At 35.6% G+C, this 22,964-nt stretch overlaps 3 protein-coding genes across 3 annotated transcripts; 2 read left to right on the top strand and 1 right to left on the bottom strand.

Annotated features, from left to right (window-relative positions):
- Positions 1–479: 479 nt before the first annotated feature.
- On the top strand, positions 480–4,347 carry LOC142629833 (20 kDa chaperonin, chloroplastic-like). Its single transcript, XM_075803869.1, has 6 exons — positions 480–629; positions 1,702–1,886; positions 2,705–2,884; positions 2,966–3,121; positions 3,859–3,936; positions 4,068–4,347. The coding sequence occupies exons 2-6, from the start codon at positions 1,704–1,706 to the stop codon at positions 4,239–4,241; spliced, it is 771 nt and encodes a 256-aa protein (XP_075659984.1). The 5' UTR covers positions 480–629; positions 1,702–1,703; the 3' UTR covers positions 4,242–4,347.
- A 2,254-nt stretch (positions 4,348–6,601) lies between these two features.
- On the top strand, positions 6,602–8,056 carry LOC142628644 (agamous-like MADS-box protein AGL29). The gene is made up of 2 exons (XM_075802696.1): positions 6,602–6,647; positions 7,130–8,056. Exons 1-2 carry the CDS (start codon positions 6,602–6,604, stop codon positions 7,951–7,953), a joined length of 870 nt encoding a protein of 289 aa, XP_075658811.1. The 3' UTR covers positions 7,954–8,056.
- Positions 8,057–10,464: 2,408 nt separating this feature from the next.
- LOC142627725 (uncharacterized) lies at positions 10,465–22,767 on the bottom strand. The gene is made up of 6 exons (XM_075801589.1): positions 22,361–22,767; positions 22,026–22,100; positions 20,920–21,008; positions 13,972–14,056; positions 13,278–13,359; positions 10,465–10,861 (listed from the first exon to the last, which is right to left on the bottom strand). The coding sequence occupies exons 1-6, from the start codon at positions 22,538–22,540 to the stop codon at positions 10,770–10,772; spliced, it is 603 nt and encodes a 200-aa protein (XP_075657704.1). The 5' UTR covers positions 22,541–22,767; the 3' UTR covers positions 10,465–10,769.
- Positions 22,768–22,964: the final 197 nt, after the last annotated feature.

Below are 22,964 nucleotides of genomic sequence, written 5' to 3'. Positions count from 1 at the left end.
CAACTCTCTTTGTGACGAGAGCTCTCTCCGATTTGAACCCTACCTACCATCTCAAATTCTCAATTCCCCCCATCCCCCACAAATTACCTAATATAAATAAATAAATTCTATTAATTTTTCCTTCAAATACTACTACCATCCGATCTGTATGAAGAACAAAGAATGAATGACCTATATCATGACCCAACTAACTAGAAGTTGAAATTCATGAGACTATGAGAGTCCGTTAGTCTATTGGGCTGAGATCCAATCAGTTAGAAGCCCACGCCACCACAAACCCAAAAATGAACAGCTGTCCATGATTGATTGGCTGTTTGTAACAACTAACAACCGTGGGTGAAAGAAATCACAAAAGATAAAAAAAGGTTCTAGAGTGTTCCAAGGTAGGACAACGAGAAAATACAGTCCTTGGATCAAACGGCCCAGATTGAACGGAAGCTTCAAGATCCATTTTAATAATATATCACTTGCCTAGATTGAGAATGAGGAACACACAGTAAAAAAAAAACCTTATTTGACACAACACAAGTAGAAGTGTTTCTTATCCAAAACCAAAACCCCCCTCACTAAACCCTAGCACCAACTCACACTTTCACTCACTTCCTTGGTTCATTCTCACACTACCTCTGGTATGGGTTTTTTCCGTTTCATGTTTTTCTTCAATTGTTTTGTTTATTCTTTTCTGTCTTGGAATACAAAAAATGTTGTGTAATGTATAGTGGGAGTTCTTTGCTATTCCAATTTCCATGTTTGAATTATGATAGGATTTGTCACATACATATGATTCAGATTCTAATTTTTTTTTTTTATATAAACAATATATTGTATGCTAAAACCCCAAAACCCACCTGTTAAAAAAGTCTCTCATTTCCTCTTTCTGTACTAGCAAGGTAACAACATCTAATTCTTCAATTTTTCTCTCTCCTTTGAATCTTAGTTTTTTTTGTTTCTGTAAATTAAACTTAAAATCATTCTAAAGCCCATGGTATGAAATTGGTTTGGTTGGTTCAAGTAAAGTTCTTGTCTTTCTCTCTGTAATGAATTCAATTTTTGTTTTTTTGTTTTTTGGGTTTTTTTTTTTTTTTTTTTTTTCTTCTGGAGGACTCTGGCTTATTAATCTGATTTTCGATTTTTGCTTTCTGGGTTTTTGTTTTTTTGTTTGTGGCATCCATTGCATGCTAAAACCCCAAAACCCACATGTTAACAAATTCTCTCATTTCTTCTTTCAATACTAACAGTAACAAGGTAATAACTTTTCAACTCTTCAAATCTCTTTTTCTTTTGAATTTTATGCTTTGGCAGTTTTTGTTTCTGTAAATTAAATATACAAGCATTCTAAACCCCAAGTTATGAAATTGGTTTGGTTGGGTCTGGGTCAAGTACAGCTCTTGTTTTTCTCTCTAATGGATTCAATTTTTGCTGCTTGGATTTTTGTTTAGAGGATTCTGAATTATTAATCTGATTTTTTGCTTTCTGGGATTTTTTTTTTTTGTGGTGGATCCATTCTTTACTTCTCTTTTGTTTTGTATCACTGTTTTCTATAAATTTAAATGTATTATGAGCCCCAAGTGTGTGTGGATTTGGTTGTATTGAGTAAAGTTCTTTTCTTTTGCAATGGAGGACTCGAGACCTATTTATCTGTTTTTTTTTTTTCTTTTCCAATTTTGATTTCTGGGTTTTTGTTTTTGTGGGGCTTATCAGAAATGGCTACAGCTCAATTAACCGCATCCTCGATCTCAACAAGGAACTTGCCATCATTTCCAGGGCTTAGGCCTTCAATTGTGAAGGTTGGTCCTTCAGTGGGGCATTGCAGAGTAGGGAGTGTCCTTTCTCAGAGGTCATTTCGGGGTCTGGTTGTCAAAGCTGCAACTGTGGTTGCTCCCAAGGTAGTATTTTCACTACCTTATTCTGTTTTCTAATTAGTGTTGTTTTTGCTAATGCTGTAGCTTTGTGTTTGAGACTGATATTATTGGTGGTAGCTTTTTGCGGTTGGTTCCTCTGGGTGATTAATCAAGTTTGTCGTTTTGTGGTGTTTGGGGGGTTTTGCTTGTTGTAGATATGTACTTGTATGTGGTTGGTTTGGGTCTTTTGGGATAGGCTTCTCCTTAATTTGTGTGATGGACTTGGTTTAAAACGTGAGATTGGAGGGTTCAAGTTGATGCAATGTGATGTGTTGAACTTTTGCCTGGAAAGCATCATTAGCTACTGTTATTTTTATGTCTTAATCCAGTTTAGTTTCCAAGAAATGACGCACTTCAACTTTACCAGAAAGTATTCAGTGATATCACAGAACTTTTTTATTTAAGGCTGTGTGCCAATGAAACAATGAAAATTAGTTTGGGGCACAAGGGAGTGAAAGAAACTGCTTCTTGATCATTGTTCTTATTGCTGTAAACTTTTGGAACCTTACTGAGCCTTTCTTCATGGTCTTTAGTCTATTCTGTTATGTGCATGATGGTCCCTCCCATGAGAATAGGTGGAGGATGAGATCAAGGGTTCAAAATCCAATGCGTGCATAATTTACCAAAAAGAAAAAGGGGTCTGTCTCATATAAGTACTACAATACTTCTTTGTTTAGAAAACTTGTATTTTCATCAAACTGCAAGATACAAGCACATAGAGCAGTGAGGATTTACATTTATAGAAGACGTGATACAATTTATGCTGTGTGGCTTATCTGACATGGGAGAATTCTGTTCTGTAGTACACTTCGATTAAGCCTTTGGGCGATAGAGTGTTGATCAAGATCAAAACTGCAGAAGAAAAGACTGATGGTGGAATTTTACTTCCAACAACTGCTCAAACAAAGCCTCAAGGAGGTGAGGTGGTTGCTATAGGAGAGGGGAAGACAGTTGGGAAGAGCAAAGTGGACATCAGTGTGAAGGTTACCTTTTGCTTGATACATTTTTCTATCTCTCAATTCTCCATTGTTTGTTTCTTTCACTAATTATTTTTACTTGTACAGACTGGCACCCAAGTTGTGTATTCCAAGTATGCTGGGACTGAGCTGGACTTCAATGGTTCAAAGCATCTTATTTTGAAGGATGATGATATAGTTGGTATTCTTGAAACGGATGATGTCAAGGATCTCAAGCCCCTGAATGATAGAGTATTAATTAAGGTTTGTATCCTTTTAATGTTCATTACTCTTGTGTGTATATTCATCAAGCGTATTTTGTGGAGTACAGCCACGCATAAATAAATCATCATGTTCATTTAAAGGTGTTCTGATTGTTAAATTACCAATTGTCCCAAAAGCTATTGGGATATAGTAAATTTAATCATTTAATCAATACTTTCCTTCTCACATGTGGGCCGAAACTACCTTTTAATAGGTGAGGCCCAACATGTGGGAATTTAAATGGGAGGTAAAGTGGAGGAAATAAGGATCGAACTTAAGATCTCATGCTTTGATATCATGTTAAATTACCGATTGTCTCAAAAGCTTAAGCTATTGGGATATGATAAATTTAATCATTTAACCAATACTTCTAACACTGATCCTGGGCTTGTAGTTGGTAAGCTGCCTTACATGTACTATTGAAAAAAAAAATCCTGGAAATGGTTATAATTAAGTTTTGATCGTTGCACTCTTTGGTTCTGTTCTGATCCCGGGTTATAGTCAGTAAGTTGTCTTTGGCATACTCTGGAAGAAAAACCCTGGAAATAGGTATAATTAGGCTTTGGCAGTTGCACCCATTTGTTCTCTCATATATGTAGCTGTGTGTGACATATCCTGTCTTTAATATCAGCAAGATATGATAGTAACTTCCTTTTTTGTGGTTTGTAATGTGGATCACTGAGAACCTGAAGTTATTCTTTTTATTATACCTTTGTACATTTGACTTCTGAGTGCAGGTTGCCGAGGCTGAGCAAAAGACAGCTGGAGGTTTGTTGCTGACAGAGGCAGCAAAGGAGAAGCCTTCTATTGGAACGGTGAGAACTCGAGCATCATCAGCTTCTTCGTTATCCCAAGCACTAACTGAATACTTGTATTAGGATGAGCTTTAGGTGTTGTGGGCCTATGAGATTAATACTTGATGTGTTTTCTGCACTGGATGTGACAGGTGATTGCGGTTGGACCAGGTCCTCTGGATGAAGAAGGCAACAGGAAACCATTATCCCTCACCCAAGGGAGCACGGTCATGTTCTCCAAGTATGCTGGGAATGACTTCAAGGGCAAAGACGGTTTTGATTATATTGCGTTGAGGGCTTCAGATGTTATGGCCGTTCTTTCTTAGTTGTTTGGTTTTATGTGCTTAATTTGTATTTTGAGAAATTTTTGGCAAAAGTGCATCTAGACGTATGGATTTTGGAATACATTAGCATTTTGGAGTGTTGATTGCAGCTGTGTCAGATTCCAGTATTTTCAGTCCATACTAATACATTGAAACGTCTCAGGTTCATTTAACATATGAATGGATGTATCCTGTATTGGCCATGCAAAGCCATTCATGCGAGTCTATCACCATATTTTGTATGCTTTGTGTTACGCTTAATCAAGTCCCCATCTGGTCAACATTTCTTTGCTCTTAATGTATCACAAGTTACCTCTGTTTAGAGGAGTTTAACCCCATTGTAGTCTTGATTTTTCTTTGAATGAAGACGACAAATCCAACATAATGATTGTTTATTTCAAACTTGAGGACATTACAATACTACCATAAGAAAAATGTACTGCCTTTGTGGTTTCGAATCTCTTACTCTAATTCCTGTCTCTTTGCCAATATGGTTTGAAAGGAGTAGCTAACTGAAGCAGCTCCATGCCTTTTTGTCTAACTCAGCAATTTTTCTGCATCCATATCTGAATGCTAGTTCACGTCAATAAACTGCACGAAATCTCACTAGGAGACCAATACGGTATTAGTATGAAAACCGTAATGGTATCGTGAATTTCTTGACTTAAAGCTTAAACTGCTCAAGGTAATCATCATGATGGGAAAAGAGCAAACAGTACTAGTTACAAAAACTTACAAATGGCACCAAAGAGGTGCTTATTATATCTGGTCGGAGGTCTTACATTTTTTTTTTTTTAAGTGTCGGAGGTCTTACATGATACAATTACTACACATTCTATTGATTCTCCAACAAAAAAAAAAAAAAAACCTACACATTCTATTGCATATTTGTCTCTAATCATATCATATACAAACTTCCATGAAAGTAATTTAAGTGAATGTCAAATTAGTTACAAAATGGTGAACACGAAAATCAAAACCAAATGAAAATTTTGAAATATAAATGACAAAATGAAAACAACTCTAGACTTTAAGGGCCAAAATGAACTTAGTCTAAAAAATAAGCAATATGTTTCTTAAATTTGTTAATTTGATTTATTTCAAATTTTGAGATTAAGTTTAAACTTGTTAGTTTAATTCATTTTAGATTTTGAGACTAAGATTAAATTTTGTTTAGTTTAATTTATTTTAGTACTTAGTTTTGATGAAATTGAAATATTAAATGTCATTGTGTAAATTTTTATCATTTATTGAATAATGAGCTTAAATACTTGGATAAAAACTTATTTTCTAATTAAACCAAAAAAAATAGTCCCAACTCAATGATCTAACCTAACTTGATATTTACAATTTTACCGGTGATTGAGTTAAATTTTAGAGCTACCATAATATAGGGATGCTAAATTAAGACCCACCCCACCCAACTTCACCTGTCAGGGTTTTTCCCACCTCACAAAGGTAATGTGGAAAGGACGGAGCAAGATTATTTTCCCACACCCTTGGATGAGGTGGGGATGAGTTTAGGCTTTTCAGCCCCATCCCATTCCGGCCACCCCGCTCTATTAGTGTTAGAGACTTAGTTTGTATTACTTAGTATTTAAATGCATGAATATTAAAACTTTTTGTTTTATTGTAATATTATCTTGTTAAACATTTTAGATAATATTATTCAATCCTTACTAAAAATTAGTTTGATTAATGTAATAAATTTAATTGTAATGTCAAGTATATTTATATTAATGAAATAGAGAGTATGTTGTGTGTAGTATAATTTGTCTCACCCTCCCTTAAAAGTTACTATGGCTTTTGAGTAGAGTTGTGGTGTGCCTTTGTGTTAAAACTCATTTCCTTCTCCCTTGTGTGTGTGTGTGTTTCTCAATACACACACACACACACACACACACACACACATATATATATATATATATATATTAATGAAATAGGTTTTATGAAAGAAAAAAAAATCGCAATAAGGGTGGGGCAGAGTGTGACAGATTAGCACTAAAATTTGAGTTTGTGGGGCAGGCTACATGAAGCCCTAAGAGTTGAGGATAGGGTAAAACAAAACCATACGGGGCAAGAGTGAAAACTCTATCATTCGACACTGTCCCATCCCCCGTCCTATTGCCATTCCTATTTCATAAGTTGGGTTGGTTTGAAGATTTTTCAATCCTAGAAAGATTGGGTTTAGTTGAAAAAAAGATTAAAAAATTAAAAAATAAATAAAACCAAACCTAACCCAATCCAATCTACACACCCTTACGACCTTACCTCCCATCATCAACAAGGTCAATTCATAACTAATTTGTAATATTGAACCCAAATCATTCAAAAATTTCTTCATATTAAATTGCATGATATCGATGTCAACTGCCAATTCACTTGACCAATATAGGAGAAAACAACGCAGTTAGATTTTTAAGAACTAGAAGGATTTTTTTTTTATGTGAGAAGGATTATATATATATATATATATATATATATATATATATATATATATATATATATATGTGTGTGTGTGTGTATATGTATGTATGTGTGTGCGCGCTTATTTTTTTATTATATTTTCCTTTGGTCAAAAATATAATTTGAACCCCGATACTTTAGGAAGTATATGACAAATCTTTTTTATTTTATTTTTTGAGAGATATGTGTGACAACTCAAAGATTAGTAGATTACAGCATCAAAAAATATGCAAGATCGTTTTTCATCCTGGCAACAAATCAACAAGTGTATTATGGTGCTAGGCAAAACTTAATGACAAATATAAAGAAGAATCACTTAAGAATCTCTCTAAAGAAAAGTCAAGTTATTTAACCCTTAATTAAGGAATGTCCATATATAAATATCCTCTATATATATATACACGTACATTCGTGATTCAACCTAGGAGCTCTCTCTAAACCTTGTCTCTATTCTCTAACCCTTTTCTTCTTCTTTTTTCTCGGCGTTAAGAGAGTCAGCACGGCAACCATGGACATGGTTATACCGAAGAAGACAAAGAAAACCCAAGGCAGGCAAAAGATCGAGGTGAAGCAACTAGAAGGCACAAAAAGACAGGTCACTTTCTCAAAGCGACGTGCAGGGTTGTTCAAGAAAGCCAGCGAGCTTTGTGTGTTGTGTGGTGCTGAAGTTGCTGTAATGGTTATAACTGAGAAAGACAAAGACAAAGACAAAGAGAATGAGAAAGGGAAAGGGAAGACGTACTGTTTTGGCCACCCAGATGTTGACACTGTCGTCAACCGCTATCTCTCAGAAAATAACAACAACAACTATGATGATAATAGCCGGTTTGGAGATTCGTTACCAGTGGATGTGAATGAGTTCAACAGGCAATATGCTGAGGCTGAGAAGGTGTTGGAGAAGGAGAAGCGGCACTTGGCGGAGATCGAGCAGAAGGTGAAGGAAAGAGTAGGAGGGTTATGGTGGGATGAAGCATTGGATGATAACATGGGGTTAGAGGAGATGCATCAGTATAAGTGGGCTTTGCAAGAGGTGAGGAAGAAAGTGGTGGATAGAGTGAACGAGATGAGGATGAATAAGAGTATGAGTAAGAGTCCTGTAGTGGTGCCATCAGTGGATTTGAGGTTGGGAGATGTTGGATTGGGGAATGGTTTTGTTCATCCCAGCAATTTGCAGGGTGGTAATAATGGTGGTGGTGGGTTTTTTTATAGTCATGGTCTTGGGTTTGGTCCGTTTGGACAGGGACAGTAGGTGTCTGTATTCTCTTATTTATTTAATTTATTTAAATGGGATGATTTGAAGATTGATGAATAATGTTTTAAGTTTCTTGCATAAAGATTTTTTTTTTTTTTGGTTTTTTAAGTAACACAAATAACTTAGGGGTATGATTAATTATGTTAATTTTTTTTTTACCCCTAAAGTGAAGTTGAGATGAAATATAAAGCCTACAAAAGTGGACAGAATGTCACTATTCCAAATAATTCTACCTCTTTATGCATGGTTTGGGTGAAGGTTAGGGAGGTTAAAAGAATGATAAATTTGTAATGGGTCATCTCTTCCTTGATGTAACATTGCTTAAATTTACATCAAATTTAATTTCAACACAACCTTATATATAAAATACGAAAACAAGCAAAATATGTATTTAGTGTTTACCTTGGCCATCTTGAAGGATAGAGGTATATGGACTCTTATATTCACAATAATCAAAGGGATTCTCTGGGAAAAAAAAAAAAAGCTAGCAAGATTCCATGATTTCAATAAAACCATTATTGCATTGTTGACAATCTAAAAGTAGAATAGTAACAGCATTAGCATGAATATGTGCAAAATTTTCCTTCTATTTTACAATACAAAACTACTTTTTTTTATTTTACACAACCAATTTGCAAAAACACCCGCATCAAATTATCTATAATACACCATCTTTTATTTAAATAATACTTTCTCACCTATAGGCCTCCACAGCTCAATACACTCACACTCACTCTCACATTTTCTCTCTTATGGCAGCCGCAAGCATTCCATGGTAGCAGTGGCTTGGGTTTTGAGTTGATTTGTATTTTGCCAAATGGATTTTTTGATGTTTTATTTTGAGTTGATTTTGTTTAGAGTTGATTTTAAGTTGGGTTTGTGATGATTTTGCATTAATTTTGGGTTGATTGTGTTTGGATTAAATTGATGTAGTAATGGGTTGGCTGTTGTGGTGGTGGTGGTGGTGGTGGTTGGTTAAATGTGATGGTGGGTGGATGTTGGTAGTGGTTGATGGTGGTTGGTTGTGATGTTGGGTGGATATTGCGGTTGTCTTCTTCTTCTTCTTCTTGATATTGAAGAGAGGGTGAGATAGAGTCTGACAAAGCAGGGGAGAGGAGGGAGGAAATAAAATAAAATAATCATATACAAAGTTATAGTAGCCGTGCATATATGTACTGTTATTGTAGCAATTTTGCATATATGCAAAGTTATGCAAAGTTTTATAAGCATTGATATAGGCCTATTTTATGCTATATCGTGCAATTTTTTGCACATTTTGTATTTTGCACCCACTGGTGGGAATGCTCTAATAGTCATGTATTGAAAGCATTCACATTAGTAAAGTTATAAATTTAGCAATATAGCTCAACAAAAAGCTATTTTATTTATTTTACCTTCTCACTTTACAAAACATTCAATATCAGTGGTTTTATTTTAACTTTCAACACAATAAAATAATATATCTACTACAATAAAATAAATAAATAATCTAACCTATGTAGTGAATAAAAGTAGCTGGCAGTGTGAACATTGGCACAAGAAAAAGAGAACATGTGATTTTTTTTATTTTTTTATTTTTACCTATGAGCTACAATGCACAACCAAAAGTAGTTGTGACTGTAGCTGTGGAGCCAAATTATTTAGCTTTGGCTCCACCAATGTAGCCATATTTTTGTTTTTGGTAGTGCTAAAAATAGCAATATAGTTTTTTAATTATATAAAGATGAAGAATTTATAATTGTATCCTTGTTTTGCTCAATAAAAATATATATATAATTGTATTTTTTGATAACCTTAGCAAATGTTGATTAAGAAAGCCAGTCCAAAATAAAGAAAAACTAACTCAATAATTTAAAACTTGAACTAAAACAAAGGGAAAAATTAGTTTTGGGCTGGATAGAAAAATGCCAAAATTTGAAAAATATACCAACTTCAAATCATTCAAACTGCATCTTATACATCGCACTACATATGTGACAGCAAAAATAAGATACAGTGCAGTTATAGTTTTGACTAAACTTTAAACCACACCACACCGCACCGCACATGTGACCGCAAAAATAAGGTGCGGTGCAATTATGGTTTTAGCTAAACCACACCGCAAAGTGCGGTGGTAAAAATGGCCCAAAACCGCACCGCACCGTAAATACCCCTAGATGCAATTGCTCTTAACATCTTAAGCATCAATCACATGTCAACTCAACAACCATGAAAAAAATCGTAGGAAATATCGTATTTCTAAATTTATTGTAAATATAATTTAGTACTAAAGGATTTCAATACTTGTAACAAATTTTTAAAAATTGGTCACATCAGCTTAACCACGTCTCAACAGAATAAAGGTAGAAAAACCGAGCAAGATTCTATAAGTGATATAGGTTCCTAAATAGTTTGAGAACATCTAGTTTTACAAATAGTTGTTATTAGCAATGTTTTCACAAAGCTTCCAAATAATGTCATATTCCTAATTATTCTATGATGAATGCACATCATACTCAAAAAGTAAAATTTTCATCCGGAACAAACGCTTTTATAAAGTTAAAATGATGCACAAATTGTAGTCTGAGAAGTAGATTTTCTATGTCCAATTTGTAAACCCTAAGTCTATGCTACATGTACATAGTGCTTGGGAGAACTTAGTAATGTAAGATACCGCCTAACAAACATAATCATAGAAAGGCACTACTGAATCCTGTAACAAAAAATAATCATATTCTGACAAAAATGATACATTCCTATACTTTCCCCATCAGAAATTAAGGGAAACGAAATGCAGATTGGAGAAACTGTAGCTTAGTCTGATTATTTTCATGTCAACCTCCAACCTTAGCAACCTTTCTTTGTTCAATTTGACCAGTTAATGGGCACTGCATCTCGGTCCAACTTATTGGAACCATTGTTTCACCTACAATAAAAAAATTTTAAAAAAAAAAATCAAAAGTTGAGGCATAATCATAGATGTTTCATTAAGTGTTATATTTCATCTTATGAATCAAAGCATAAATACAAACAATACTTTTGAACCAGGCTTAATTTTCTTCCTTAGCAATCTCGTACAATTTGGCATCCAAAACAGAAGCAAGTTAATCAACAGCTAAGATTTATCCAAGTGAACTGTAGTAGGATTCATAGATAATTAAATTGGACAAGAAAAAAATGAGATATATAATTGAAAAGATCACAAAAAGAAGCAAAAATTGATTTTGAGTTCCTTAAAGAGATTAGTTAAGAAAAGAATCACAAGATGTCAACTCAAACATAACATTATTAAACTCGTGTGATCCCCAAATAAAAAAAATGCTACCTTCATTTTGTAGGTGCCTTCAGTAACCAATCACCTTCCGAGGAAAATCTGAGCTAGATACCCCTCTCAAAACCTCACAATAGTATGAATGAAACCCTTTCAATTCAAATTCCAAACCACTTTTTCACCCCTTCCAACACATATCCAAACTAAATACTAAAAAAGAAAGAAGAAAAAAAAAATCACCTATTCAGACTATCAATCTTGAACCAGTCTCATAAATATGGGCTTTGAAGCACTACTGCTTGTAACCACACTTTGGCAAGTTTATTTGCAGCAATTTGGAAAAGCTCAAGAAATAAAGACTTTGACAATCCATGGGAACACTAAACATCATGCCAAAAATGAATTCTTCTACCCTAACCAATGCGAAATCTAAAATGTCATGAAAAAGGATCTCACCAAACTCTACTAGACTTCCAAACTCACACTCCTTACATACTTCTAGCTGAATTACTCCCTCCACCTTCCCCATATTTACTACAACATGACATTTCAATAAGTTGTGGTCCCCCTGTTATAAATTCTTCCACCCTGTTAACTTTCTCTCAATCATCTCAAAAACACCATTCCAGATAGATGTAGCCTTAAAAGAAGAACACAAAGGTAAAACTAGATAATTCATAGCTGAAGAACTTACCTTACAACCCCTAAAAAACAACAAACACTTCCACTTTTGGCATTAGGCAAACCAGCACTAGTTCACTTACATTCAAATGGGTAAGTTACATAAACTCCCTTGAGCTTAGAGGAATGTCCAAAACCTTCTCCCTATTTTCAAAAATGACACTCTACTCCCCGTGATTTTGAGAAAAACAACTTTCTTCTATTGATGCTGAAGAAATTTGATGTTTAGAGAGTACATATGAGGAGGATGAATTGTTACATGCTTTGAGTAGCATGAACAGTGATACAGCACTAGGTCCAAATGGTTTTTGAAGTGCATTTTTCTTTTTGTTCAAATTTGCTGGTGGTTGTGAAAGAAGATATTATGTGAGAGTATCACACCTTTCATAAGTAAGGTATGTTTGAGAAAATATTCCTGTGACTTTTATTACTCTTATTCAAAAGAAGGCTACAGCTGTGGATGTTAGGATTTCAGGCATATTAGTCTTGTTGGTGGTGTGTATAAAATTTTGGCAGAACACCAGAACCACTGGCTGATAGGCTATTAGACATGCTACAGAAGTTGTTACCAAATATAAAGTACGCTTTAATTAAAATAGACATTTAAGAATCTGTTGTTATTGCCAAAGAATATAAGAAAGTTGAAGTCGGGTGTTCTAGGGACATTATGTAAATTGGATTGGAGGAAAGCTTATGAACATGTTATTTGGAAAGTCAGAAGTCTACAATAGGTTTTTTTTTTTTTTTTTTGATAGTTAAGAAAAATGGTATTAAGAGAAAAAAAAATACTACATTAAAAAAATGAAGTAGGCAGAGAAAATATGTACAAGCAAAAAAAAAAAAAACAGAAAATTATGGGGGGGGAAAAAAAAAAGTCTACAATAGGATTTTTAATTTTGGTAAATGAAAGTCCAAAAGATTTTTTTTGGAAGTTCTAGGGGTTTAAGGTAAGGGGATCCCCCTTCTTCACTTCTTTTTGATATTATCATAGAGGCACTTAGTAGTAAGTAATTGCAGCCAATGGAAGGGAACATTTAGCTAGTTTACCGTGGGTTTTGATATTTCTAATAATTTGGTGATGATCTAGTAAGCATGGACACGACATAGGATACAGGCACAACATGATATAAAAACAACACTATGGCACTTCTTAAAAAATCATGTATATAAGGATTTCACATTTCATTTATTTTAGGTCATAATTTATAATTGAATAAAAAATCATGAAATAAAACAAGGAATAGCATATAACTGCTCTAAGAATGTTATACTGTGTCATTGAATTGCCTTTACACTTTAAATTCAATACAACCAGAAAGGCGCACAAACTCTTATGTTACAAAAGTTTCACACATGTGCATGCACACCCCCAAAAAAAAAAAAATCTAACCTGCTGTGCTCTCCGCAGACACAACACCCAGTTCATTCTTTGCAGTTGATAGATAATAAGCCCGTGCATCTCCAAGGGACAGCTTATCAACAAACCATGTTAAGGAAAATAACCTTTTTTGCAAATTATCAATTTAAGAGTCAATGGAAAGTACAACTAAAGCTACATTGATGATTTTAAAGTGATTGCCCCTAGGAATAAACTAACAAAATTCCATCTTTCACTGCCTAAAAAAAGAAATTATGCAACTCATATAACAATTTTTTTTTATCAGTAAAAAAAGGTAAAATTAACTTTAATTTAATACCAAGTAAAGTATGCTTCCCCCAATAAATCATGTGTTGAGACTATCCCCAGGTATTATTTCCCACGGTCCCACAAGGTTAAGCTATGTAAAATAAAAAATACATTTTTGAAAGAACACAGCATTTACAATCAGAGACAGAGAAGAGATATAGTAGCATGCTCTAAGTTATTTGTCCCATTTCAATCATAATAATCAAAACCAAAATAAGGAATCTGTATCAAATCTCCACCCTTTGCCCCCCCCCCCCCCCCCCAAAAGCAAAAACAATGCATGTAATTCTACTAGTGCTTTCTTTTTTTTCCCAAAATGAAATAAATGTTAAAAATGATATAAAACTTCAAAATCTCTCACAAGTCAGTAAAGAGGCCAGTCAAGCATAAAGGATACCACAACAGCTCTAATAATGTCACCGGGGCGAAAAGATAAGTGCATATCCACTTTATCAATCTCAGTTGCTCTAACATCTTGCTGCCTGTAAAGATAGAGAAGTTTTGCACCATCATCAGAAGCTTGGTCTAAATGTCCAATTATATACATCTATTGAAAATTGAATTGCTAAAGCCCATACTGCAAGAATAGCCTATGCATAACTACAATTATACAGTTTAATATAAGAAAATCTATGCAAATATCATCTAATATAGGCAATCCAAAGCAAAGCAAACAAAAAGGAAATTAAAAACAATAGGCAACTTGATTAATTAGTTTTATATTGCACCAGTATCCATCATTACATGCATCAAGCAATAAGAAACTAGAATCCAAGTGCACAAAATTGATCATAAGATTTTTTTTCCCCTTCCTAAGTAAAAGCAATAATATTCACAAGAGATTATACAAAGATACCTAGGGAACAAATGGAGTGTACTAGCTATGAACCAAAAATTCCTATTCAAAGACATCCAAAAGAAAGAAGACCCAACAAATTGGGATTTTTGTTCCTCTATATATAGCTCTGGCCCCCTAAAAGGTCCTATTCTTCTCCCACCACACTTGTCACATCAAACAAGATGGAACCGTATTCCATGCTATATTTCTGAAAGATCCTGGGTCTACAGTCTTCGTCCCAACATTGTAGCACTTTTCTCAGCATTTCAGGCATCAACCATTCAATTGGAAATGTCATGAATGTAAATCCTATAACCCCCTAGCGATTAGACAATGCAAAAGCAAACAATCAATGTACTTATAGCATTCCCCATTCGATAAGGTTGTCTACCATGAGAATTTTCTCCAGAGTTGCAATTTACACATAGAAAGCAACCTTTGTAGCCACCATCACTCTCCAAATTGCTCTCAGTATGAACAAACGCTAAAACAGCCATTTTTATTTAATTTCCAATTTGAGTGCACCATATCATCCATTCCCACATGTATTTGAGCTGAATATAATATCTCAAAGATATTACTACACATTTCCAATTGCCAATCTTGAGCAGACGTCACAAAGATCAGAGTTCAATGTACCCACCATTGATAACCTCCATGCAGTTAGACACCACTAGCAGCAGCCTAAAGATAAACCCCACCAAAAAAAAAGAAAAGAAATGTTGTAGGCTCCTCCATAGATATAATAGTATCATCAGCAGATAGCAGGTGAGAGATATTCAAGGCCTCTACATTCCAAACCCCCCTCCCCCCCGGCGCCCCCCCTTTTCATGATAAACCCAGACATCTTTCCTCCCAAAGTTAACCTATCATTCATGTTAAAAAGAACTTCCATAATAAGGAGAAATAGGAATGGCAACAATAGATCTTTTTACCTTAATCCCCTGGAATTTGGGAAAAACATGATATAGAGGATATAATATTGTGACATATATTAATCCACCTCCTACAGTTCATCCCAAATCCATATCTTGCTAACATATAGAGAAGACAATCCCAATATAAGTGTTCATAAGCATTCTCAATGTCAAGTTTTCAAATGACTCTTGGAATCTTATTACAAACTCTGCTATCCAAGACCTTATCAGCAATCAGTGTAAGATCTAGAATTTGTCTCCCTTCCACAAATGCATTTTGTGAGTCTAAAAAACCAACTTTCCCCACTACTCTTCTCAGTCTATTAGCCAACCTCTTTATTAATATTATATAAAGGCTCCCCAGCAAACTTATAAGCCGGAAATCTCTAATATTTGATGTTACTAGTCTATTCAAGACAAGATTATGAAGGATACATTTAGGGCACATTTGGTACACTAAATGGAGATTACAATAGAAATAGTAATCTTTATTACTTAGAATATAAGGTGTTGTAATGGCGTAACTATTCTTATTCATTCATTTGGTTGTAAAATTAAAATAAAACTTAAAATCAGTATTTATGAAATATCTTACATATACAATTGTATTTCTGAAAATAATATTTTTTAAGTTTGACATCATTGCTCATTTTTTAAATCAATATGGATAACAAAATAAAAAATAAGAAAAATAACATAGAAAACATATTCACATCCCTATTGTATAATGTGTATTGTGTGTGTGTGTGTGTGTGTTAGAGGTTACATTGATTCTTTTAGGATTTTTTTTAAGGATACACACACACACACACACACACATATTTTTTTTTTGATAGGTAATCAAAGAAGTAATATTAATAGGAAAAGTAGTACATGATGTTCATGATGATGAACAGAAAGATACAAAGAAAGAAAACTAAGGGAAGGAAACTCTAAGGGAAAACATAAACTCTGAAAGAGACGGAGAATCCGTAAAACCCCAACAACGAGACCACTCGAAAAGGCTTCTCTGACATAACACCTTTAACTCATCCAATGTCTTCTCCATGTTCTCAAAGGAGCGACGATTTCGTTCCAACCAAATAATCCACAATAAACACCCTGGAATCAAATTCCAAATATTCGAGTTGTGCTTCCCTAACCACTGATGCCAACAAGATAACAACCCCGACACTGATCTAGGCATAACCCAGTGGATACCAAAAGCCTGAAGCATAAGAGACCATAATGAATGAGAAACAGTACAATGAAGAAGAAGATGGTCAACCGACTCCCCATCACAACAACACATACAACACCGATTTGCCAAAGGTCGCCGACCCCTAATCATGAGATTATCCAAAGTGAGAATCCGACCATGAGCGGCTGTCCACAAGAAGAAAGCTACTCGCTTAGGAACCTTTGGTTTCCAAACACCCTTCCAAGGAAACAAAAAATCCGAGGAACCCCGGATTGCTTGGTAATAAGAGCAGGTGTCGAACATACCATTGCCTTTGAGCCGCCAACAAAGAAAATCCCTCTTATCCCCCCGAGGGATATGAGGTTGGATAAAGTGAAGAAGAGAAAAAGAAGCAGCAAGCTCCCAATCTTCAAAGGCTCTAAAAAACCTTAAATTCCACACTCTAGTAGAACCTCCTTCCTAAGCCACAAAACTTCGAAATGCAAGCATCCTTGGCAATGAACACACATAGAGCTCAGGTGTAGAGATCTTTTAGGATATAATCCCCAATCCACCTATCATGCCAAGTGCGGATGCGAGTGCCTTCACCCACTACAAACGATAGGTGCTTAGAAAAACTCTCCCACCCTTCATGAATGCTTCTCCAAAGGCCACAACCGTGGGTCCTCCTGCACACTTTGGTGCACCACCCCCCTAGACCCTCACCATATTTAGTGGATATAACTCTCCGCCAGAGATGAGTAACTTCTTGCCCAAAGCGCCACAACCATTTACCTAAGAGAGCTTGGTTAAACGACGCCACACTCCTTATCCCCAACCCCCCAATTTAACAGAGAACACACCTTATCCCAAGCCACCAAAGGATATTTGAAACTCCCCTCAACCGACCCCCAAAGAAGTTCCTCCGAATCCTTTCCATTCTAGCAACACGCCTTTAGGAATAGTGAAGAGAGATAAAAAGTACGTAGGAAGACTCGATAGAGTACTTTTTAGTAAAGTGAGCCTACCACCCTTAGATAAGTAAAGACGTTTCCACCCTGAGAGTCTCTTCTCCATCTTTTCCAAAATAGGATTCCAAATCGAAGCAGTCTTAAAAGAAGTTCCCAAAGGCATCCCCCGATATTTCATAGGCAAGCTCCCCACTCTACACTGAAGAATGCTAGCCAATGCATCTATATTATTCACCTCCCCCACAGGAACAATCTCACTTTTCCCAACATTCACCTTCAAACCCGTAAAAGCTTGAAAAACAAGACATCGCCAATCTTATGGAGAGCAACTGATCCCTAGAGGCATCACAAAATAAGATAGTGTCGTCCGCAAACAACAAATGGGAGATCTGAACACCAACAGAATTCACTGCTCCCACATGAAACCCCCGAATAAGGTTATTCTCCTCTGTCCTCTTCAAAATTCTGCTTAAAACCTCCATAATCAAGAGAAAAAGAAGCGGGGATAACGGGTCTCCTTGTCTCAACCCACGGGAGCTTTCAAAAAAGCCTTCAGGGGAGCCATTTACCAAGACAGAGAAACGGACAGAAGTAACACAAGCCTTAATCCACCCCCTCCATTTCGACCCAAACCCCATCCGGTCCAACAAATAAAACAAGGCCTCCCAATTAACATGGTCATATGCTTTTTCAATATCAAGCTTGCAAACCACACCCGGTAACCGACTCTTCAACCTACTATCCAGACACTCATTTGCAATGAGCACAGAATCCAAAATCTGTCTCCCACCAACAAACGAATTCTGAGTCTTAGAAATGAGTTTATCCAAAACCACCCTTAACCTATTAGCCAAAACCTTGGACAACAACTTGTACACACTGCCCACTAAACTGATAGACCGAAAATCTTTAATGTTAATAGCATTACTCTTTTTAGGAATTAAAATGAGAAAAGAAGCATTCAAAGACCGTTCAAACCCAGAATGACGATGAAAGAAGTCAAAGAAAGCCATGACATCCTTTTCCACCACACTCCAACAATTTTGAAAGAAAGCCAAGGTGAACCCATCAGGACCAGGGGCTTTATCTCCCTCCAGCTCCCTTAAGACGTGTAAAACTTCCTCCTTTGAGAACGCCTTCTCTAGGGACAACCTCTCCTCCTCTTCTATGCAAGCAAAATCTAATCCATCCATAGAAGGGCGACCCAATTCAGATTCCTCATACAACCCCTGATAGAAACGGACTATCTGAGAGCGCACATCTGCCTCATCCTCATAAAGGACACCATCCACCTCAATCCTCTTAATATGATTAGCATTTCTATGAGAGTTTGCTAATCTATGAAAGAAGCGAGTATTCTTATCCCCCTCCTTCACATACAAAGCACGAGATTTTTGTCTCCAGGAAATTTCCTCAAGAGAAGCCAACTGTTCTATGTCAGCTTTGAGATGAATACGATAAAGGTGATCCTCATTCGAGAGATCTTGCAGCTCCTCTCTAACATCAAGACCCCTCAATTCAGTCAGCAAATTTTTTTTTTTTAGTGCCAAGTCACCAAACTCCTCCTTGTTCCACTTTTTTAACACACACACACACATATATATGTATACACACACACACACACACAATTGTTATGTGCATATGAAAAGTTTATATTTATGGAAATATATAAATTTCAAAATTTATCACACCTATTAAGGAATAGCTATTCCTCAATTTAAGGGAGTAGATTCCTAAGGAATAACTATTCCATGTAATAACCGAATAGCTATTTCACATGAATAACCATTCCATTACAAGATCCATTACAACATACTAAACATGCTCTTAGGCTCTTAAAGTACCTTTTGCATAAAAGACCTATGGCAACTTCACCTATGCTTTGTCCACTCTTCAACATCTTTGGAAGAAAAGCTATGTCAAAACCATAGGAACCGGGAGCTTTATCTCCATTCATTTTCTTGATGGCCAAGGAAACTTCCTCTTCACCAAAAATTGATCCTCCAGCCCAAGTGCTGCAATCTCAATACCACCCATCTCCAAGCGCTAGTCAACAGGCTCCTTATACAGTTTTTTCACAATAGTAAACTATCACATCCATAACTTCGTTCTCAGTTAACATTGTGCCATATTTCTTGAGAGGATATTGGATGAAATGGAAGTGTCCTCAGCCATTAAGAATATGAATGGAGATGAGGCTCCTAGTCCCGATAGTTTTATCTTGGCTTTCTTCCAAAAATACAGGGGAGTGGTCAAAGAAGGGACGATGAAGTTTTTTCAGGAACTTCATTTGAAAGATACTTTTAAGAGCCCAAATACACCCTTCATATAATGTTTTTGATGAATGATATGGAAGATAATGTGCACTGGACATTAAACAGAAAATGGTTGTTTAATTGTTCAATCATACTATGAAGCTTTGAGAGGGATTGCTGAATGGGATTATCCTTGGAAAGCAATTTGGAGAGTGAAGGATCCTACGAACTTAGCTGTCTTTATGACTGCAACCTTGGAGAAAGTTCTTACGATAGACAATCTTATTAATTAAGGATGAGTATTGTCGATAGGTGTTTCAAGTGCAAATAAAATCGCAAGAATACTGATCATTTGTTACTTCATTGTCCAATTGCTACAAAGCTATAGGCATATGTATTTGGGGTTTATGAAATTAGATGGGTGATTCCAACAGGCTCTAGTGTATACTATGCTTTAATGTTGAAGGAGGAGACTAGTATGGAAAATAATTCTATCTTTCCAATAGGGAGAATAAAGTCTCAGTTTGTTAGATCTCTATTTTATTGGATGTCATTATACAGGTGTAGAACTTCCAACCTAAGTTGATTTTCTGGATTCGTTATATTACTTATCCCAAAAGCTTGCGTTGATAGGAGATGGTGAATTTAATGAATCACTTTACCATTATTCTCATACTCTCTCTCACGTGTGGGCCCCAACTCCCCCTCAATAAGTGGGATCCAACATGTGAAATTTGACTATTTTAATGAGAGATAGAGCAAAGTCAAAGTTTAAACTTAGGACCACCTACTTTTATATCATGAAAAATTGCAACCTATCCCAAAAGCTTAATCTACCATGAAATGGTGAATCGAATCACTTAACCATTATTCTAACACCTATATACTTCAATTTTTTTCGTTGAGTCCTTGTATAATGCTCTTTTCTTTAATATACTTACTTTGACAAATCAAAAAAGAAGCTGGGTAGTGTCTGCCCCCAGTTTGATCATCTAGTTGCATGTCAGCAAATAAATAAACAAGCTGAATCAGACTTTCCAATCCCAATCAAGATACAATCGTATATGCCTATTTGTTCATCCAATTACAAATTTTCAAACCCAACAAGAGTAAAATTTATCTTCATTCCATAAACAACTAGCATTATTCCTTGGGTACATAAAGGGATTATGTACACCTGATTATGATAAAAGGATGAATTATACCTGATTGATCCAGTAAATTTTTCTCGAACAGACTTGGGACCGACACACATAATATCAGCTGAAGCCATTCTGGCTGTCACTCTAGTAACCTATCATAATCAGGAAAACAACATGAGATATACACATATAAATCAATTTCAACATAGCTCACAAAACTCAATTGAGTTACTTATATGTATGCCTGATAGCAACAAGACAGCAGCTGAGCAATACAATCTACGAGAGAGAGATACGTAAATTTAATTGCCTCAGTATATAGCACATAGCCAAATTTGAAATAATTGAAGCATTTGGAGTCCTATGGGTGATGCCAAAGCGATAAGACTTGTTGTTTTCATGGCGAGGAGCCTTTGGATTTCACGAAACCAGGTTATTTGGCAAGTGACTCCTCATTGTATCATGTGGACCATTTGCAAAGAGAGAAACCATAGGACTTTTGATGGTGAAGAATAATCAATGTTGGGTATTAAGAATAGCTTTCTGAAATCTTTGTTTGAATACTGCACTATGATTGGGGGGAGTCCTGTTGTTCTATAGTTGATTTTTTTGGACCATATTAATGTCTGTTTGTGATTCCTTAAGGAAGGTCGCCATTTCAAGCTCTCCCTTCTTTTAATAAAACATCTTACTTATCAAAATAAAAAATGAATAATATAAACAAAATGCAATAATAATATACTTAATATAATAATAATAAAAAAAACCTTAATTTTTAACTCCAGAAGATAAATGACCATAAAATTAGATGAAGAACCCAATACATGGGTGTGTGCGTGCGTCCATTCTCGTGATAAAATTTTCACCTCTCCAATCAATCCTAGTCTGAACAAAAACAATGTTTATTTTCGACTACATTTTACATAACGCTTATAAATGAATTCATCAACCATGTAATTTCCGGCTAACTTATGACAACCCTTTTATTATGAAAACCTTTACAACGCAAACCCGATCATAAGGAGGTATATAGGTTTTTGACCTCCTAAACCTTAAAACAGGCATGAAAGAGCCCACTCTAAAATACTATAAACTAAAATATTTAGAATGCAAGTAAACAGCCAAATACTCATTAACATAGTAAGTAGTGAGCAGCAGCAGCCACTTACTCTTGCAATAACAACCGACCCGGGTTCGGGCACCGCACCATGGGCTTTGTGACCAGTTACTTCCACAGTGGGTCTCTATAAAAATGACAAATTAAATTAATGAACAATGTAAAAAAATATCATCACCAATTAACACAAACCCAACAGTTTATAAAACATATAGACTAAGAAATAAGGCTAAATTTTTTTTTTTTTTTGTATTATAAATAATTATACAATTTAGGTGCATTTTTATAAAGAAGAGGATTATTGTTGTTGTTATTTTAAAGTTAAAACCCTAGAGGGTAGAGAGCAGTAGAGAAGTTAGTTAGTTGGTTAGTTAAGAAGTTAGTTACCTGGTCGGGGGAGTTAGGGGGAGGGGATAGTGTGCGGCGGAAACCAGTGAGGGAAGCGTAGACCAAGTTGTTGTGAGGAGCCACGTAGGCGCCTCTCCCTGCTCTCACTTGGCTTGCTTTTCCCAGCACTTCTCCTGGCGTCACCACCACCACCACCTCCGCCGCCGCTGCCTCTTCCATTCTCTCTCTCTAACACTGTGCTTTAGACGGTGCAATGCAGAGAGCAATTGTAGCGGCGCGGACAGGGAGGGACTTGTTATGGTTCTTAGTTGGGTAAAGTAATAGCTTAAATTCCGGTCGCTGAAGAATTTGGCTCAAAAATCAAAATTGCAAATTTTTTTTTTTTTTTTTTAGCTCTAAAAAGAAAAAGACACGTAAGTCCAAAGAAAAAAATTAAGCCATGGGCCAAAATGCAAGAAAGACAGATTTTGGGTCATGCACTCATGCTTAGTTAATTTTGTATTATTGATTATAAGGTTTAATAATTATCGAACTGCTGATCAAAAATAATAATAATAATAATAATTATCCAACTGGACCCTTCATCTTAATTTTGAAGCCTGATTAGTTGGAAGGAAAAGTGAGGAGAAGAGAAAAATTGGCC

This window comes from Castanea sativa, chromosome 3 (assembly GCF_040712315.1).
Source record: "Castanea sativa cultivar Marrone di Chiusa Pesio chromosome 3, ASM4071231v1".
In the NCBI taxonomy this organism is placed as follows: domain Eukaryota; kingdom Viridiplantae; phylum Streptophyta; class Magnoliopsida; order Fagales; family Fagaceae; genus Castanea; species Castanea sativa.
Note: the sequence above shows the minus strand (reverse complement) of the source record. Positions and strands in the feature narration are given on the sequence as shown.

Bases quoted from the DNA above. Each gene is read 5' to 3' on its own strand.
- LOC142628644 (XM_075802696.1), top strand. From the start codon at position 6,602: ATGTCAACTGCCAATTCACTTGACCAATATAGGAGAAAACAACGCA. The intron at 6,648-7,129 runs GTTAGATTTTTA...GATTCAACCTAG, and splicing joins ATATAGGAGAAAACAACGCA to GAGCTCTCTCTAAACCTTGT.
- LOC142629833 (XM_075803869.1), top strand. From the start codon at position 1,704: ATGGCTACAGCTCAATTAACCGCATCCTCGATCTCAACAAGGAACTTG. The intron at 1,887-2,704 runs GTAGTATTTTCA...TCTGTTCTGTAG, and splicing joins CAACTGTGGTTGCTCCCAAG to TACACTTCGATTAAGCCTTT. The intron at 3,122-3,858 runs GTTTGTATCCTT...TTCTGAGTGCAG, and splicing joins ATGATAGAGTATTAATTAAG to GTTGCCGAGGCTGAGCAAAA.
- LOC142627725 (XM_075801589.1), bottom strand. From the start codon at position 22,540: ATGGAAGAGGCAGCGGCGGCGGAGGTGGTGGTGGTGGTGACGCCAGGA. The intron at 14,057-20,919 runs GTATAATTCATC...CTATCTTTACAG, and splicing joins AAATTTACTGGATCAATCAG to GCAGCAAGATGTTAGAGCAA. The intron at 10,862-13,277 runs GTTAGATTTTTT...TTTTTATTGTAG, and splicing joins GTCTGCGGAGAGCACAGCAG to GTGAAACAATGGTTCCAATA.